The following is an 18844-nucleotide window of genomic DNA, read 5'->3' as shown; positions in this document are numbered from 1 at the left end:
AATTTAAAAAAAAAAAAAAAATCAGTAGGTGCACGTGGGTCATCCCTATAATCCGAACACTTTCAGAGGCCAAGGCAGGAGGATTGCTTGAGCCCCGGAGTTTGAGACTAGACTCGGCAATACAGAGAGGACCCAACTCTACAAAAGTTTTTTTAAAAATTAGCCAGACTTGGCCAGGCATGGTGGCTCACGCCTGTAATTCCAGTACTTTGGGAAGCTGAGGTGTGCAGATCACGAGGCCGGGAGTTCGAGATCAGCCTGGCCAAATGGTGAAACCCTGTCTCTACTAAAAACACAAAAAATTAGCCAGGTGTGGTGATATACACCTGTAATCCCAGCTACTGGGGAGACTGAGGTAGGAGAATCACTTGAACCCAGGAGGCAGAGGTTGCAGTGAGCAGAGATAGCGTCATTGCACTCCAGCCTGGGCAACAGAGCAAGACTCCATCTAAAGAGAAAAAAAAAAAAATTAGCCAGACTTGGTGGCATATGCCTGTGATTCCAGCCTACTCGGGAGGGGCTGAGATGGGTGGATGGCCCAGAAGGTCAAGGCTGCAGTGATTGCACCACTGCACTCCTGCCTGGGCAACAGAGGGGTACTTTGTCTTGGGGAAAAAAGAAGTCTGTTAGGTAGATAAATGGATGAATTTATATTTTAATTATTCTACTTGCTATAAAATCTCAAGTTATTAAACCTCACTAGTTGGTTATTCAGCTTTAAAATGAGAATAATACTATCTAAAAGAGTTAGCATAAGAATGAAATAGGGCCGGGCGCGGTGGCTCAAGCCTATAATCTTAGCACTTTGGGAAGTCATGGCAGGCAGATCACTAGGTCAGGAGTTTGAGACCAGCCTGGCCAATATGGTGAAACCCCATCTCTACTAAAATTACAAAAATTAGCCGGGCATGGTGGTGCACACCTGTAGTCCCAGTTACTTGGGAGGCTGAGGCAGGAGAATCGCTTGAACCCAGGAGGCAGAGGTTGCAGTGACCCAAGGTCGTGCCACTGCACTCCAGCCTGAGCAACAGGGCGAGACTGCATATAAAAAAAAAAAAAGGCCGGGCACGGTGGCTCAAGCCTGTAATCCCAGCACTTTGGGAGGCCGAGGCGGGAGGATCATGAGGTCAAGAGATCGAGACCATCCTGAGCAACATGGTGAAACCCTGTCTCTACTAAAAACACAAAAATTAGCTGGGCATGGTGGCATGCACCTGTAGTCCCATTTACTCAGGAGGCTGAGGCAGGAGAATTGCCTGAACTGGGAGGCAGAGTTTGCAGCGAGCCGAGATTGTGTCACTGCACTCCAGCCTGGCACCTGGTGACAGAATGAGACTCTGCCTCAAAAAAGAAAAAAAAAATGAAGTAAGAACATGTATAAAAATGCTGGGTATAAAGTTACATTTTCTCTTTTTTTTTTTTTTTTTTTTTTTTTGAGACGGAGTTTCGCTCTTGTTACCCAGGCTGGAGTGCAATGGCGCGATCTCGGCTCACCACAACCTCCGCCTCCTGGGTTCAGGCAATTCTCCTGCCTCAGCCTCCTGAGTAGCTGGGATTACAGGCACGCGCCACCATGCCCAGCTAATTTTTTGTAGTTTTAGTAGAGACGGGGTTTCACCATGTTGACCAGGATGGTCTCGATCTCTTGACCTTGTGATCCACCCGCCTTGGCCTCCCAAAGTGCTGGGATTACAGGCTTGAGCCACCGCGCCCGGCAAGTTACATTTTCTCTATGTGAATTTCCTTGACTCTCAATCTTATCTTTGTTATTGATACTGAGACTTATAATTTCAGCCCAATATTTCAAGTCCATATTTCTAACTGACTCTGAGGCATTTATAAATTAATGATGAATAATCTCAAAATCAAAATATCCAAGACAAAGCTCAATTTTTCCTTACTCCCAAACAGTTCCCAGTAAATGAGATTGAAGCCTTGGAATCACATTAAACTCTCAAATCACTGAGTCCTCTTAACTCTTTTGTTGAAAAGTTTCATTGATATCGATCCTTCCTTACACAGAATGATGATGTTGATGATGATGATGATGGTGATGGCTAACATTTACGCAGTCCTTAGTATGTATCAAGCATTTTCCTCAGGAACCTGTATCACCTTATTTAATCCTCAAACAATCCCCATTTTAGAGACAAGAAAACTGAGGCACAGAAAAGTTATATAACTCATCTAAAAAAATTATACTGCTAGTGAGTAGCAGAGCTAACCCACACTCTTACCAGCCACCCTACACAGTCTCTGTACATGAGACTGCCTCTCTCCAAGAGCACCTGCACAAACAGCAGCTAGGCTAATATTTTCCGAGTAGTCCTTTGGCTTCAAATTGAAAGATTGGTCTATCCAATCTTCAGTTCAAAGTAAATACAGCATCACAAAATCACCCAGATGGAAAGGGATTAATCTGCTCAGCGTGATGTTGTCCCCTGCCCAGATCATCATACTCTCTGCTCAAGCCACATCACTACCACTAATACACCTAACCACTGGGGGCACCACTGCTCCCACCACCCCATGAGTAGAATTAGGCAAAAACAATGCTTCCCTCTTGAGTCAGTAAAGATACAGTTATAGATTGTCAAAGAGAAACTTTACTATGTAGCTCAAGGAAATCTGAACAATAAAGACCCCTCAACCCATAACAATTAATCAACCAAGTGCAATTTATACCTAATTATTTTAACAGCCTTGTCTGGCTCTCAAGAATGGATGCTTAATAGTGAGCTAAAATGTATATAATGAGGCAGCTTTTAGTTTGTATTGGTCCTAGATCTGATGGGATCTCTAACCTAATCAGGATTTACTCACAATCTTATATCCAGGCTGCCACCTCCCACATTCCACTCTAAACCACAGCTACATTTCTCTAAAATCGCTCTAGGCCACTCTCCATTTCTACATAGGGTCCCTAAAGATGTTTTCTCTAAACCAGGGGTTCTCAGTCTCTGATCTATTGACGTTTTGAGCAAGATAATTCTTTGTTGTCAGAGGCTGTAGGATATTTAGAATCATCTTTGGCTTCTACACATTAGATATCAGGAGCATGTATCCCTCCCCATCCCCTACCCCCAACTGTAACAACCAAAAGTGCCTCCAGATAGTATAGCCTCTGGTTGAAAACCACTACTCTGTCCAGTTGCCATGGCTCACGCCTGTAATCTCAGCACTTCGGGAGGCCGAGGCCAGTGGATCACGAGGTCAAAAGATCAAGAGCATCCTGGCCAACATGGTGAAAACCCATCTCTACTAAAAATACAAATTAGCTGGGCATGGTGGCACTCGCCTGTGGTCCCAGCTACTCGGGAGGCTGAGGCAGGAGAATCACTTGAACCTGGGAGGCAGAGTTTGTAGTGAGCTGAGATCGCGCCACTAAACTCCGGCCTGGTGACAGAGCAAGACTCCATCTCAAAAAACCACTAACCTAACTAACAGTTCTCGAGGTGTGATTCCCCAGACCAACAGCATCCACGTCCTCAGGAACTTGCTAGAAATGTCAGTTCTCAGGCCTTAGCCCAGATCTACTGAATCAAAATTTCCAGGTGGTTCTGACGGACATTAAACTTTAAGAACTACTGATCTAAACGTAAGGCCCTCCTTAGGGAATAAAGGCAATTCTGCTGCTTTTCTAAGTCTCCATGGCTCTGGCCCCCTAGGTCCAAGCCTTGCTTTAATCCACTTCTATTGGTGCTGCTGATTCATCTGTAATCTCTCCCTCCCCTAATCTGTTGTTAAGATTGCTTCTATCCTCTTTGGGAAATATTGGCTTCCCCACTGACATTTTAGGCTGATGCTACAAGAAGCCCTAGAGCCTCAAAAGCAGACACTATCTTTCTCTAGAGACTTAACAGTCAGAAAGGGACCTTCCAAGTCTTCCTGCCCCAATGCTCAGGTGTTCCTGTGTCCCTAACCAACTCTGTTCTCTCTCTCTTTGTTTAGAGCTAGGGATCTCACTATGTTGCTCAAGCTGGTCTTGAACTCGTGGGCTCCAGTGATCCTTCTGCTTTGGCCTCCTCAAGTGCTGGGATTACAGGTGTGAGGGATTTTACTAGGCCCAGCAAAATCTCTGTTTTCTGTCAGCCTCCTCTAGCTCCCGGCTATAGGACAGACGCAACGACTGGCAGGTCCTGGGCTCAGAGCACCAAGCCTTTCTTTTCTGGCTTTGGTAGCCAGCTCCACTACTTTCCCAGGTTTTACATATGACTCACCTCTCAGGTACTCTACAGGGAAGCAACCTTCCAAAATTTTTTCATTGTATTTTTCAGCAAACATACCTTAAACATAAAGTCCACTTAGAATGTCCCAGAGCAGTATGTATGATCAGAGTCCATGCGGCAATAGATCTTTCATCACAACACATCACCAGAGTCAACTACATAAATCTTATTTCTCCTTTGCTCAGCAACTGCCAGTGGCTAAGCAGTGTTAGCAGATAGAAGTACAAACTTTTGAGTCAGGCTTTATGCTTTTCCATGGGAAGTGATGAGGCAGAGCAGTTTGGAGTCAGATTTAACTAGGATTCAATTCCAGCTGGACTGCTGAGTAGCTGCGTGACCTGGGACAAGTCATTAAACCACTCTGAGTCTCAATTTCCTGGTCTACAAAATGTAAATGGTAAGTCCACATCAGAGTATTGCTGTTAGGATCCCTGAAATCATGAATCTAAGCTCCATATAAAAGCCATTGTTACTAAAACATTTTTAAACAAGCTGTTTGAAGGCTTTACAACCATTAACTCAACCCTAGCACACTCTCCAAAGCAGGTACACATTTAGTATTATAAGCAACACTTGGTATTATAAGCAGACACGTAAGTGGCCATATCAAGCTTACCCCAGATTCCTTTACTCATTATGATGTCATGCTGAGCAACAAAGAAGCCTCCTCCCCTACGCCCACACCCACACTCACTTGTGCCCCTCAGCTGCAGGGCTGCCCCAGCCCTCCCAAATCAGAGAATGCGCCTCCTCACTCCAAGTCTGTCATTAACCAGCTGTCTGGGGCTAAATGATTTCAAAAGCCCCTTCTCCACATAAAATTCTAAAAAAAGAATCATTAAAAAAAGCATCAGAATCCAAGCTAATTGCATATCAATCATGAGTGAATATCAAGCAACTCTGAAGTACTAACGTAAGTCACCAAGAAAATAAAATGCAATTCTGCCCAGACACAGTGTTCCTGTAAAGGTGTGCTTGCGTATACAAGCGTCCATATTATCATTAACGCCTGTTCCTCCTCTGACTTCTCACCAACTGCTCCTTGTCTCCGTGGTAACAGCCCTTCCACTAATCAGGAACCTACTGAATATACAACTCTATCGTTTTTTTTCTTTCTCTCCTGCCCAAGGAAGTCAGAGCAAAGGTAGGATCCACAGGAAACATCATGCGGACAAGTTCAGGGTGGGCACAGCACCCCCTTCCCCTTTATATCCAAATTCCACATCTCTCCCTGGCCCCCTCTCTCCTGCAAGGCTCCCTCAGTCCCCTCCACCCTCCCAGGTGCCAGCCTGCAAGTCCCCACACTCTCACCATGTTAGAAATGCTGCGAGTGTTGGCAGGATTCAGCATAACAATCTCAGTGGTGATGTGGCCTTCCACCGCCTCAGTCATCTCATCCACTGTGCAGTTGATAGAAGGGTCGTAGATCTTGAACCAATTGTCAGCATACCACCCAATGAGGAACCAGACATACTTCTTCCCAAAGAGACGCTCCTTGTATACCTGAATACAGAGGAGGATGGCTGGGCATTTGTTTGTTCATTTGTTTGTTTTGTCTTTTCTCACTTGACACTATTTAGCCTCTTGGGAATCAGGAAAGAGCAGTAGAACTAAAAAGAGAAATCCATAATTCTGGGGGATGGTAGGAAAGGCTGACAATTCTTCCAAGTTTCTCCCCCAGACCCTGTATATCTGAGTGGCCTTTTCCAGCCAGTCAGGACAGATGGAATTCACAGGCTTCTCAGGAAACACAAAGCAGTAGAAAAAGGAGATCTGAAGAAGTTACCATGTGTGTGCAGACAACGAATGCAGTCAGAGCCAACAGACAGAGACATCCTATGAATCGTCACCTCAGATCATATGCCATCAACTCAGGCACAGATGCCAAGAGGAGGCCCCAGGAGAAAACCGAGGGGAGCTCCCACCCAGTGCCCCTCCCTCTTCAGGTCCAACTCTACCTCACAAAAAACTTTCCGAGCTTCAGTCTCATAGAAGAGTCCCACGATGATTCGTGCATCCTGGCGCTACAGAACAGAGAGAGAAACAGCTCCTCAGGGACGCCGGGGAATGCCTGAGGGGCTAAGCCAGGCGCCTTCACAGTTTTGATTTCCCATCCCTAAGTGCTCAGTGCAGGGTAATGCTCAGCACGTAGTGGATAAACGTCAACTGGAAGATAGACGTTTCTAACTAAACTTCCCCAGGAGATGTTATTGCCTCAAGGAATCAAAACCTGCTCCGCCTGGCTTTCCTCTCCAACCAGCCACTGTCCCCTAGCTTGGTCCCTCTGCAAACAGATCCCACCACTCCCAGCCATCTGACCTTCAGATTTTTGACAGGCACAGCTGGATCTGAGAAAAAACTCTGGCGGAAAGTAATCTCGATTCCAGCCTCCTTCACTCGTTCCTCCAGGTCATCCAGAGTCTTGGGCAGGAATGAAAAACGATTGGAAAAACACGGAGTGCATGAAGGGATAAAGACCAGAGAGGTTAACTGGGGATTTCAGAGCAATAAGCAGACACAGCAAAGGAGCAGCCATTCTGAACTTTCCTTCAACAGCTTCTGTCCCTGAGGTGAGAAGTTTGGGAAGGTGTCTGGTCTTAGGATGTGGCTTCCAAGTGGGAAGGTGCATGGTAAGCCCCTGCTAAGGCTATGTGTCCAGGAAGCCACTCCATTCAGCCACTGCTACCACTGACAGCAAAGATGGGAGGAAGAAACATAGAGGAACCAGGAAAAGACAAGGCAAGGACTGGGACAGACAGTATGATGTCAACCTCAAGAGGCAAGTGGGCAGACAGGCAAAGGATCAGAGAAGAATGGTCTGAATCAGAGCAAAAGTGGGGGAGGATTAAAGGGCCACTGAACACAGTGGATAGAGGACCCAAAGAATAGAATAAAAGGGAGGGAGCAGACTGCCTTCTTCAGATGTAGAGCCTGTATTTCCTTTCTACCTCCCCAAATCTCCCTCTCCCCCCTCAATATCTCCTTGTCTGTCGGCTTCTCTCTGTTAGTGCCAACTATCAGACTCATGCAGCTTTCTGTCTGCCCCTCTCTCTCCTCTCCCCCATTCCCCTCTCTCTTTCTCTTTCTCTCCCACCTCTCCCTCGCTCCCCTGTAATCCCCTGGCTCCATCCACTCTGTTCCCATTCACACCCACCCACTACCCCCCTTGAGAGCCTCTGGAATCTGCTGCCTTCCTGGATTCCTATCTCATGTTCCCTCCCTTCTCTTGCCTCTACTTTGGATTGAACCTACTTTAACAGAACTGAGTCATTCTGGGTCTGTCTGTCTGGGGAACAGAGCATCAAACAGGGGAGAAAATATCATAAAATCAAAAAGACAGAGGATCCCAAAAACTCAACTCATTCCTTCCCCTGGCTACACAAAGAACATGTACTTAACCCACGTGAAATGCATTCTTTTAACGAAGAATCAAGCTCTTGCCCCTAAAAGTGAATCTCACGTCACAACTCTCTCTGCTAGAATTTGAGCTTATGTCCCTTTACCCCTTGCCCAACTCCTCCTCACCGAAGTGAAGACCTCAGTGGTCTGCTGGATGGTAGCAATCTTCTTCCAGCCCCACTTTTCAAAGAGTTTCACCCGGGTGGGGTTGTGGAGTGTGGCTGATGGATGCGTTCGGAAGAAAGTGGGGAAACGCTGCCGGTTTGACAGGGCTGGTGAGCTGGAGCCATAGGAAAGCTGCGGGGCAGGGAGAGAGGGTCTGTTCACTGAGGACACCAAGAGTGGCTAAGAGTTCCTTTAACCCTCTTCCTGCCTTTGGATTTCTCTACCTTACTCTCTCCAATCCTCCCCACCTCTGGTCTGCCTAAGGAAAAGTGATTCTCAAAGGCCCACGCACCCCTCACAATCAGGATGCTCTTTCACTGATCTAATTTCAATTCTTTCTGAAGAAGGAGGTCAGCTGCAGCACTGTCAGGCCACTGTTGCTAGGAGGCTGCCTAGCTCAGGTCTGCAGAGGACTCTGAATCTTAGAAGCAGGTCCTCCACAATCCTTTTCAATGCAAATCCGCAATTGCCACCGTCCCTTTAGTAGAGCTCAAAAGAGAATGACCCCATCTTCTGACCCCCCAGCCCTGCTTACCACAATGAGGTTCCACATCCGAGCAGCCTCAGCCACCAGCGTAGAGACAGAGCTGCAGCCGGGCATGAGGATGATCTTGATGGGGTCATTGTAGAGCAGCTCATATAGGTACTTGGTGGCTTGGCCTGGATCACACTAGAAGAGAAGAGAGGAGATGAGGGCAAGCTCTCCTGGGGCCCCTCCCCTGTCTGCAACTCCTACTCTTATCCTTCTTGAACAAATTAGTTTCTTTCTCAATTACTCACTTTCATCATTAATTACCATTTTCTTTTCCTTCCTGTCATCTCTTCCTGTCAAGTGTCTTTTTTCCCCTCTTTTAAAAAAATTTTTTTTTTTTTTTTAATAAAAATGGAGTTTCACTATGATGGCCAGGCTGGTCTTGAACTCCTGACCTCAGGTGATTCACCCACCTCGGCCTCCCAAAGTATTAGGATTACAGGTGTGAGCCACCGCGCCCGGCTTTTTTCTCCTCTTTCATTAAACTTCCTTCTCTGTCTTCCATCTGGAGCCTTATCCATCACCTCTCCCGCACACCCCTCCTTTGGTATTAATGAGCATACCACTTTACCTCCTTTCAGTTCACCCTCAGACATCGCCATTCCCTCTGTCACCAGGCCCTTTACCCCATGTTTCTATGCTCCAAATATCAGTGGGTAGAAAAGAGTCAGCAGGAATATGGTAAGCTCTCTCCAAGTTCCCAGACAACTTGCTCAAAGCCCTATTATGAAAATTCCTTCCTCACCTCGGCAAACCCCTTCTCCCCAACTTCCATTAGTTTCCTCCCTCTTCTCTTTTTCAGAGCTAGTGATAAGTAAAGAGAGAACAGGAACAAGACCAGTAGGGGGTCCAGCTCAGTGATCCATCCCTCCTGCTGGGTGCTGACATTTGACAGGTCCATTAGAAAAAAAGACACTGGGGGGTGGAAGTGGGAAAGAATGCGGGGTGAGGAAAGAACAGAGAGATTGAATAGAATGGAACTCTCAAGAAACCAGACAATTTGAGAGGTGCCTTAAAGAGAGGCTTGGAGCTGGGGAAAGTAAACAAGCAGAAAGCTAGAGAAGAAAGGAAGCCTGGGAGGAGGGGAAATGGGGGAGGAAGAGCCAGCCTCGGGTCTCCCACGGCCTGTTCCCCTCCCGCTGATATATGACATTTCAAAAGCTGCTGGAACCCCAATACAGATGAAGACGAAATGGCAGTCAGTGGGAAGCCAGGCAGAGGGGACACAGACAGGGGGCTCAGGGGACTGAGGAGGGTGAAATGTTGCAGGGAGGGGAGGACAAGTAGGAAGGAAATAAAGAAAGCACTCTGGAGCCTGCTTACCTCCCACTGAGGCCTGACATTTGGGACACGGTGGGAAGTTGGAGAAGGGGGAACCAGAGGAAGCTGTTGGAATCTGAAGAACCGCACTCACTGGGAACTCTCTGCTGCCCACCCTACCCTCTGCCTGGCCAAGGGCAGTGCCCAACAACATTGGAATGTTTTCTCTGTATGCCTCCCATTAAGGCATCTTTGTAAATCTTTACTATTCTCAGGACCCACCTTCCTGCACTCTCCCCACATCTATTACTCCAGATCCTGCTTCCAGCTTCTCCCATAGCCCCTCGGTGCCCCTCCACTTCTCCTCTAAAGGCAAGGTTAATGGAAACAATGAGGACATACAAGAACATGTAAGATACATATCAACAGGGCAATGCATGCCCCCCATTTTGTTTCCTCACTTCTTATCTCCTTTTTCTTGCAACCCTTTCCCTCTTCCACACCCTATTCATCACTGCAGATTCTCTCCACCACGTGATTCTCTCCCCCTCCCCAATAGACTTCCTTAGTTCTCCTCCCTCTGTTTGCTCTTGCAAGGATCTGGATTTGCAGGCAGGAAACCGACTCATTCCCGTTGACACGTTCCGGTTCCTCTGCCTTACCATCCTACCCCACTTGCAGCCTCGGCTATGTTCTCCTCCAGCTCCCTTCTCCCAGTTCCCAAGTTTGCTCCTCACCACCTCCAGAGAATCACCTATCATGGTGCATGAGTCTGAGATCACAGCCAGGCCTCCCCTATCTCCTGTGATCCGTATCATAAAGACTGCACCCATCTCGTTCTGTCATTTTCTTCAAACTCTACTCCCCGTAGCCAGTGATCTCTCTTACTGGCCCGAGTCTGATCCCTCCACCAGATCTGATCCTCTATTTCTCTTCCTGCCTCCCATTCCCTAATACCTGATTATTTTCCTGTACCCTCCTGCTCTTCCCATGGGCATTCTGGGGTTAGCTTACAGCTTAGGCATCCAAGACAGGATGTCTATTGATAATACAGATAAATACTTGGGATTCATCCCTGACCAAGGAATCTGTATTTTTAACAAACGCCGAGAAAGTAACAAAGATTTGAAGTTCTCTCTCCAAGCTCCTGACAATCCTTGTGCTCTCTTCTCCTCAAGCACCCTAACTTCAACCTCGCTTCCGCCCCCTCACACACCTATCACGCACACACACACCTATTTCTATGTGTATAGTGAGGTTCTAAAGAATGAATTTGAATCCTTGGGCCACCCCAAGGTTGACCTTAGATCACCAAATTCTCACCTTCTATACTTTATTTCACCCTAACCCAATTCCTTAAGTCTCTGGGGCCACATGTCAGTGAAGATAAATTTGAGGTCTTAAATCTCCTTCCCTGTGCCACATCCTTCCCCATACCCCAATTATTCATGTAGGAGAGCAGGTGGGAAAGGAACCTCATTATAAGCTATCCCCTAATACTCCTGGACCCAAATTTTCTTACCTTCTCTCTCTCCCTCAACTCACCTCCCTAATCTCTACATCCCATTTCCCTTCTCACATCCTAGAGGCCACAATGCTATAAGGGAAGATAAGTTCAGGACCCAAGTTCCAAAGGATGCCCCAGGATCTCCCACTATCCCCACTCTTCCTCCTGCTTCCTCTCCCCCACTGCCATTCTTTTCTGTTCTCTTTCTTCTGCCTGATCCTGAATCTTCTCCAACCCCATGCTATGCTGGGGGCTCCCATGTGGACCCCCCAATCCAATTCATTTCCCCAGTACCTCTGCCCAACTCTTGATCATTAACCTTCCCCAATCACCATATGCCATCTATCCCACAGTCCGGGAATACTCAACAGGGTTGGGAAGAGAGGGATGAGGAGTCAGGTAGGGCTCACAGCTACCTTGCTGTTTGTTATGATAAATAAACTAGAGCTTTCAAGTCTCTCAAAATTTTCCTCATTCTGCCCCTATTCCTTCCAGCTCCAACCTACGCCAAGATTTTACCTTGTTACCATGGTAAATGTAAACCCCCAATCCAGCTCCCCACCTCTGACGTTCCCTCCACCCCCAACTCATTCCAGGGTTAGTTTACTCCCTCAGAGGATCAGGGTCTGCTAATATCTTAAATCCACCACCCGTTTCCCCAACCCCGACACTTCCGCGAAACTCCCGCAGCAGGGCAGAAGGGTCTGCCTTGCAGCATGCTTAACCGTCTTGAACCCCTAGACCCTCATCTTGGACCTCCGGCCCCTGCGACTCTCCCCAAGCTCCAGCGCCCCCAGCCCATCTCCTGCCAGTCACACAAGGGAGGGTTCTGCCTCGCAATCCCAGAGGCGACTCAGACAGATGGAGGCGCGCGCAGCGGGCTGGCCCCCTGCCCCGCAGTCCCCCACCTCCCACCCACCCCATGTCCAGGGCTACCTTGCTGTCGTGGTGAATGAGCTTGAGCTCATAGTCCGGCAGGATGTCCCTGCGGCTATTCACGTCCTCCAGCGCCATCTCCACCGCGGGCTGGCAGGCCTGGCCCCCTGGCCAGCCCCCGCTCATGGGAAACAGCGCCCCGATGTACACTGCGCGCCGTTCTGAGGAGGGGTGCGGGGGGACCCGCGGGTGAGGCCGAGAGAGATGGGGGGAGTGGGAGGCCCACACCGGAGCCACCCCTGCCGCCATCATAACCAGAAGAGGCAGTGGCCACCCCACCCGGGCAAAAGGGGCCCCCGGCCCCATGGCGTGGGGGGCAGGGGTAGCTGTTGGGGAGCGGAAAGAGCTCAGGGGGGACACTTTTCCCGGGGAGGGCTGCTGAGGGGGTGCCGGGGAGGCGCCTCCATCCCTGGTTTTGTGGGGAGGAGGGGGCGAGGGCCCCGGAGAAGCAGGGAAGGTTGGCTTCCTACGGCCCCCGCGGCTCTCGCTCCCGCCACCGCCGCCGCCACCGCGCACTCTCCTCGCGGACTGACTGACCGACGGAGGAGAGGAGGAAGAGGAGGGAGATGTGGGGCTGGGAGGGGGCTCTGACGTCACGGGCGGCGCGCGGCAGCGGGGGGTGGGGGTGCGGGCGGGAGCTGGGGAGGCAGGAAGGGGGCGGGGAGGGAAGCGAGCGCCGAGGTGGGAGCGACAGTCGGAGGAAGGGGCGGGGAGGGGAGGGAGAAGGCAACCTCCAGGAGGAAAGGAAGGAACGAGGAAGGGAGGGGTCTCACTTAAGGGGACCGGAGGGGAGGAGAAAAGGGGACGGGGCGTGCCGGGAGGGCGGGGTGGGCGGAGGGAGCCGCGGGAGGCTGAAGCCCGGAGGAGCCGGGGGTAGGAAGGGAAGGATGCGAGTGGGACGGGAGAGAACCGGGGCTGGCGCCTGAGGTCTGAAGTGAGGGTAGGAGTCGATGCCGTGAGGCACTGAGGGTGTGGGGGTTGAGGAAACGGTTTTGGAGGGAACGAGTTGGGTATGGAAGGGAGACTGGTGGAGAGGGAGCGGTGGGTCGTGGAAGGGAGCCTGGGGCTGGGGAGACCGAAGCCTGAGAAAGGGAGACGGGGCATGGAATTGAGAAAAGACAAGGGAAGGGGTACACGGACAGAGAGGACGTGAGGAAGAGCGCGAGAGGTCTGGCGAGGGTTGGGATGGGCGGGCCGGGCTGAGGAAGTCCATTAGGCGAAATCCTAGGAGGCAGCAGGCTGGAAGAGGTTCCAGGGAAGGTCGCAAGGAACCCCACAGGGGAAAACGCGGTGAAGCTCAGGGTCTCCCGGCACCCTGCCGCCCTCTGCTGGGCTCTGCCAGACGCCGACGAGGCAGAGTCTGGGAGGAGGTGGCGCCCAGGGAAGTGCAGCCAAGCAGGGACGGGAGGGACCGCAGCCCCGCAGAAAACCGGGACTGGAGGCAGGAAACAGGTAGGGAGAGAAGGGGGTGGCCGCAAACTCGGGTAGGTTGGGGAAGGTGAGAAAAGGACGACCCCCCCCGTAGCCTAAGGGCAGAATTTCAGGGGGTGGAGGGTGCAGAGTGAAGGGAAGGGCATTGCAGTGCACGCGGTAAGGGTTTCTCATCTCACCTGAGTGTGGCGTTCGATTCACTGGCAGCAGGAAAGACGGGGATCAGAGAAGAGTTACCACTGGCGCCCAGCTTCCCTGGCCTGATCCCCAGCCCCCTCCCACACCTGTCCATGCTGAAGACCAGGAGAGCAGAAGCCTGCGTTTCTGAGGGGAGGGTGCCTGGGGAATAAGAGCAAGGTGGGACTAGGGGTCAGGACTTATTGATTTTCTTCTTTGATTTTTCATAGGACAACAGAATTTGAGACAGGAATGCCAGCAGCTAAGTTTAGGGCAGATCTTGCTTCTGTGGCGCCTGAATATTACAAAATTGGGAGTCTTTAAGAAAAGAATACACATACAATTGGCTTTAAGCAATTGCTATTAAAATCTTATTTCTGCAATTTTTACAAAAGCCTATTACCATATGAACACATATCCATCGAGCCCTCTATAAGAGCACAGGAAGAGGGCCCTGTAGGTGAGGATCCTTGAAGCCTAAGTTTCAGTAGTGTCATAAGTCCACCCCTGGATGGGACTCTCAATTTCCAGAATGAAATGGTAAACTAGAAGCAGAATAACTGACTTATGTGAGGAAAGTAAGGTCCAAAGATCTTGAAAGAATCTACCAGGATAGAGAAAGTATGAGGCATAGGAATGGGATGACTGCATCCCAGGAGAGAAGACAGCAGAGTTCGGGTGCCTAGAAAAGGGAGAGTTTGTAGAAATACATGGCAAAAAAAAAAAAAAAAAAAAAAAAAAAAAAAAAAAAAAGAGGTAGACAAACACAACACTGATTCCCTTAGGGAATAATGGAGGTGGTCTGGGAAGTATAGAAAAGGACTGTCTTCTTCCCATCCAGTCCCTGAGTTCTTTATCTTCTGATAATGCTGCCTCCAACTTTAAGTCTTTTACCCTAAAACGTTTCCACTCCCAGAGCTCCCCTTCTCAATTTTTCTAAGTATACTGTTTGATTTATTTCTGAGTCTTCACAATAAATCAATTATTTAATGAATGGTGAGGGAGCAATTCTAGAAGGAGAGATCACCCTCTAGAAGAAGGTGATGCATGGAAAGTTCTAAGTTTAGAGAAGGGAAAAATTGGAATATTTAAACCTTAAGAAGGTGAGAGAGGTGAGATTCATAAAGGAAAGAGAAAACGTGAGGCCTAAGAATTGGGAGCAGAGTACTTTTTTAAAGGTAAAGGAAGGAAGCCCCCAACATACAGAGGATACTAGGGACTGTAAGAGGAAGTTTCAGGCAGGTTACAGAGGAAAAAGGGACTTTCATCTCCCCCTTTCCAGTGCCCTCCCCCACATTTTTATAGCTCCCCATTCTTTCCCATCATCCATTCCCACCCCACTCCCATCCTCACACAAGCGTCCTCATCAGCTGCATGCAGGCAGCTGTTCCCCTCACCCTGGCAGTGGGGCTTGGGGGTGCTCCACTGGCCCTGACTACAGATGCTCCGGGAGCTGCCCACCAGATGGAAGTCGGGGTCACACCGGAAATCCACCCGGGCTCCGTCCAGAGCTGGGAGATCCCCACCCGTCAGGAAAACCTTCCCATTTTCCAGGGTCAAATAAGACTTGGAGCAGATTCGGACTGTGGAGAGACAGGAAAATAAGAAGAGAGGCAAGTTGGAGAAGGCTCTTTCCCTTTAAAGAGCAGGGGACTGAGGTGTGGGTTTGGGTCCACAAGCATCCTGTGCTAAAGAAAATCACATGTGGAAAGGATTTGCCTACCTATCTTCCAATCCTCCCTTACCTCTGCAAGCATCCACACATTCCCGAAAGGAAGAATAATTACCATTGTAGGATCCCAAGATGGGGCTATAAGCACACAAAATGGGATCTCTTCAAAGTCAGCTACAGTGGGCGGTTCTCTGGCTTTGAAATATGTAGATGTAGATAACTTTGGATGCACAATCAGATTTGCTTTTCTTATTATAGTTGGCTTCTATTAATATTAAACTGGTTTTTGTTTCTTGGGCATATGGTTGCTGGGTTGGTGACAGAGGTATTCAAAAATGTGATGAAATCATTTTAGAATTTTTTGTCATCATCTGCCGCTAATGATCCTCACCGAGAATAACTCACAAGATGAATTATCAATGTTATAGGCCAATGATCAGTGGCCTAACGAAGGGAGGATGAAATGAACGGGGCAAGCTGCCAGCTATACCACCTCCAACAGCACACAACAAAATTGCTCTGATGTAGTAGTCATTCAATAAATGTATTTGTGAATTTTGGTATACTGGATTTAAAGTGCTGACTTGCAAACAGTAATGCTAACTTTGAGGCAGGAAAAGGAATGGTCTTGAAGAGGGAAGGGGCTTCTGAGGCTACTCACCACAGCGGCTGGGTGTGTCCATATCTGTCCAGGAGCCGTTGGCCAGGCACTTGCGGACCTTGGGCCCCACCACCTCGCGCTCCCCCCGGCACACATACTCAATCTCATAGTCCACCGGCAGGAAGTTGATAGCCTTCACCTGGTCCCGAGTCAGGCCCCGGTACCTGATGCCCCCTTCCCAGGGCGGGTGTATGATCTGGCAACCTAAGGGGTGAGTGGCGGAGGCATACAGAGAGCAATGGTGGGAAAGAAGAAAAGGCAGGCTCCCCAGTGGGAGGCAGGGGAGAGTAGGGCGTGGTCTGTGGGCAGGCTGGGGACAGAGGAAGAGGAATGGGGCACCAGAGGGTAGGAGTGGGGACAGGTACAGAGCCCGGGGCTAAAGGACAGAGAGTAAAGGTCCAGGGTTAAAGCTGATGAGAGAACCCACAAGTGGGGAGGGAAGGGTGCTAGGTGGAGGTAAGGAAGAAAAGTAATTAAGAAATTATGAAGGGTTTATGTGGGTGGAGATTTCTTAAAAAAACAAAAAAGCTAAATGAGGATATTTGAGTTGAATTAGGATGAGAGGATAAGGGGGCCTTGTAAGACCATCTGGACAATAAAATGAGAACAAGACAAGGGAGGAATTGAGGTAGTAATGTGGGGCCAGGAAAGAGGATTGAGGCTGAGAAAATAATGCACAGAAAGGTGGTAGAGTGTAGTAATGTGGGCAGAGAAAAGGGGTGCTGGGTAGTAACGTGGGGTGACAGAAGGAGGTCAGCAGTAGTAAAGTAGGGCCGAGCAGAAGGGGTTGCCAGACCGGGAAGCTATGTGGGACTGAAGGGATCATGATGAGGACCAGAATCGAGGAGATGCAGGGAAAGGGAAGTGGAGCAAAGGAGGGCCCGAGGTCGTCGAAGAAGGATGCACCTTCTGAGGTGGCGTTGGGGGTCTGCGCTCCGCCCGCGCCGGGGGGGCGGAGGAAGAGTGGCGCCAGTAGCAGCAGCAGCAGCAGCATCTAAGTGAGAGGCGGCCATGAGGACCGGACGGAGTCCCGCCGGCGCGGCCCGTACCCGGAGACTACCCGGCCTGAAGCCCGTTGCCTCGCAGGCTCCGACCGGGCTCAGCCTGGGGACCAGATGAGCGCCCCGCGGAGGAGGCGGGGGCGGAGCCCCGCGCGGGGTGGGGGGAGAGGAGGAGAGAAAGCCTGTCCCCACCCTCCTCCTGCCTCCCTCGGCCCCCAACCCTCCCGGGACTCCACCTCTCACCACCTCCTCTCCCCCGGCCCCCGCAGCTCGCAGGAACCTGGCTTACCCACGCTCCCGGGATCGGTCGCCTCAGCGTTCCCCGATTCCATCCCCACGGTTCCTCCTCTCCCCCAGCACCGCTTACCCCAGCTGGGCCCTGCGCCCGCTGCCCCCTCTCCCACAACGCCGCGCGACCCTTCTCCAAGCCCTGCTAACCCGGGGCCCTGGCTCTTACCTCGGCGCGCCGGCCCGGCTCCCCAGCTCTCCCCCGGCCTCAAGGCCCCAGGCCCGGCCTCTCCTCCCCGCTCCCCCCTCCTTTCTCCTCCACCTTCCTCTTCCTCCCGTCCCTCCTCCCCTGGAATCCAGGCTCCAGCCCGGCCAGGGTCTCTCCCCTCCTCTCTCGCTTCCCCCAAACCCCACCCCTGTCTCTCCTTCCCCGGGGCGGCGGCGGCCACGGGAGCGGGGAGCCGGGAGGGAAGGAGGCGGCGCCGGGGACCGGGGAGAGCTCCCGGGCGGAGGGAGGAAGGAGGGTGCAGGGGAAGGCAGGGCGGGGGGATGAGAGGGGAAGACCGGGGAGAGGACGCCTCCCACAACCCGAGCCCCGGGAGCCGCCCCGGATCCCAGCCCCGCCTTGGACCGCCCACAGCGCTGTGGGGCGGGCGGCGGAGAGGAGCGGGGCGGAGAGGTGGGGGAGAGGGAGGTGCACTGGTGCACACGCACTCACCGGCGGGCACCGGTCACTGCCGAGGGACCTCTGGGCAAGACAACTGGAAGCTGGGGTGGGAGTGAAGGAACCTGAGCTAAAGGCAGAGGAGCTGGCGCTGAGACAGGGAGTCTGGGATGGAGGTGGAGAAGGACGGCTGCACAAAGAGAAGGCAGCCCTGGATCCGGGTGAGAGGAGACAGGCAGAGGCCCAAAAGAACTGAGACCCGAGGACTGGAAAGAAGCAGCCTGGGTCAGAAGGGGAGTGGGCGAGGTGGGGAAGAAGGTACTGAGGGCCACCTACGCGCGAGAAGGGTTGGGTGTAGAAGAGATTTCTGGGAGACTAGAGCAGCTCCATGGTCCAGCAGCATTGCTGCTCGCCTGCTCTGCAGGGAGCGCGCAGAACGGGTTGGAGGCAAAAAAAAAAAAAGGAGGGGAATATCAAGTAGAGAAATTGAGATACGAAGGGGTAAAAGGACAAGAGGAAAAAGGACCTCCAGGTAGTTAGGAGCCATTACTGTCTTCCGTATTCCAGCAGGGCCTAGCAAACAGTATTTCTTGACCAAGGGCAAACTGGAAGCGCTAAAGACAGCAGGTACAGGCGGCCTTTTTGAAGGCTCCAGAAGCTGTTGGCTATACCTTGAAGTGGAGGAGGGTGTGTGTGTGTGTGTGTGTGTGTGTGTGTGTGTGTGTGTGTGGTGTATGTGGTGTGTGTGTTGTGTGTGTGCTGTGTGTTGTTGTTCATGGGCCTGAGTTTGGGCTGAGAGAGGAAACAGTGGGCTCCTTCTTGGGAGGACAAAAAAAAAAAAGCTGCTTTCTGGCTGGCCCTGGGGGGAGAAAACGGTAGGAAGAAACCAAACACTGAGAGACTGACTAGAATTTAGACTCTTAACCTTCAACTCTTTTTTATGATAAATATGCTTTTCTTTTTTTTTTTTTTTTTTTTTTTG

General features: G+C 50.7%; 1 protein-coding gene across 5 annotated transcripts in view; it reads right to left on the bottom strand.

Annotated features, from left to right (window-relative positions):
• Window positions 1–17701, bottom strand: part of GABBR1 (gamma-aminobutyric acid type B receptor subunit 1) — a 32554-nt gene extending 14853 nt beyond the window's left edge. Inside the window, exons 1-11 of one of the 5 annotated variants that reach the window (XM_017510483.2) lie at window positions 17428–17655; window positions 16876–16963; window positions 15970–16173; window positions 15034–15219; window positions 13639–13659; window positions 12029–12189; window positions 8329–8463; window positions 7755–7925; window positions 6549–6650; window positions 6188–6253; window positions 5541–5732 (exon numbers count right to left, since the gene is read on the bottom strand). In XM_017510483.2, the coding sequence (XP_017365972.1) occupies window positions 5541–5732; window positions 6188–6253; window positions 6549–6650; window positions 7755–7925; window positions 8329–8463; window positions 12029–12189; window positions 13639–13659; window positions 15034–15219; window positions 15970–16173; window positions 16876–16963 (1326 nt within the window). In that variant the 5' untranslated portion in view covers window positions 17428–17655. Of the gene's footprint in view, window positions 1–5540; window positions 5733–6187; window positions 6254–6548; window positions 6651–7754; window positions 7926–8328; window positions 8464–12028; window positions 13546–13638; window positions 13660–15033; window positions 15220–15969; window positions 16174–16875; window positions 16964–17259; window positions 17356–17427 lie in introns of those variants that run through there. The other 4 variants (XM_037732094.1, XM_017510484.2, XM_037732096.1 and 1 more) reach the window with 4 other exon arrangements.
• Between the last annotated feature and the right edge of the window lie 1143 nt (window positions 17702–18844).

Source organism: Cebus imitator, unplaced genomic scaffold (assembly GCF_001604975.1).
Source record: "Cebus imitator isolate Cc_AM_T3 unplaced genomic scaffold, Cebus_imitator-1.0 Scaffold440, whole genome shotgun sequence".
Taxonomy (NCBI): Eukaryota; Metazoa; Chordata; class Mammalia; order Primates; family Cebidae; genus Cebus; species Cebus imitator.
Note: the sequence above shows the minus strand (reverse complement) of the source record. Positions and strands in the feature narration are given on the sequence as shown.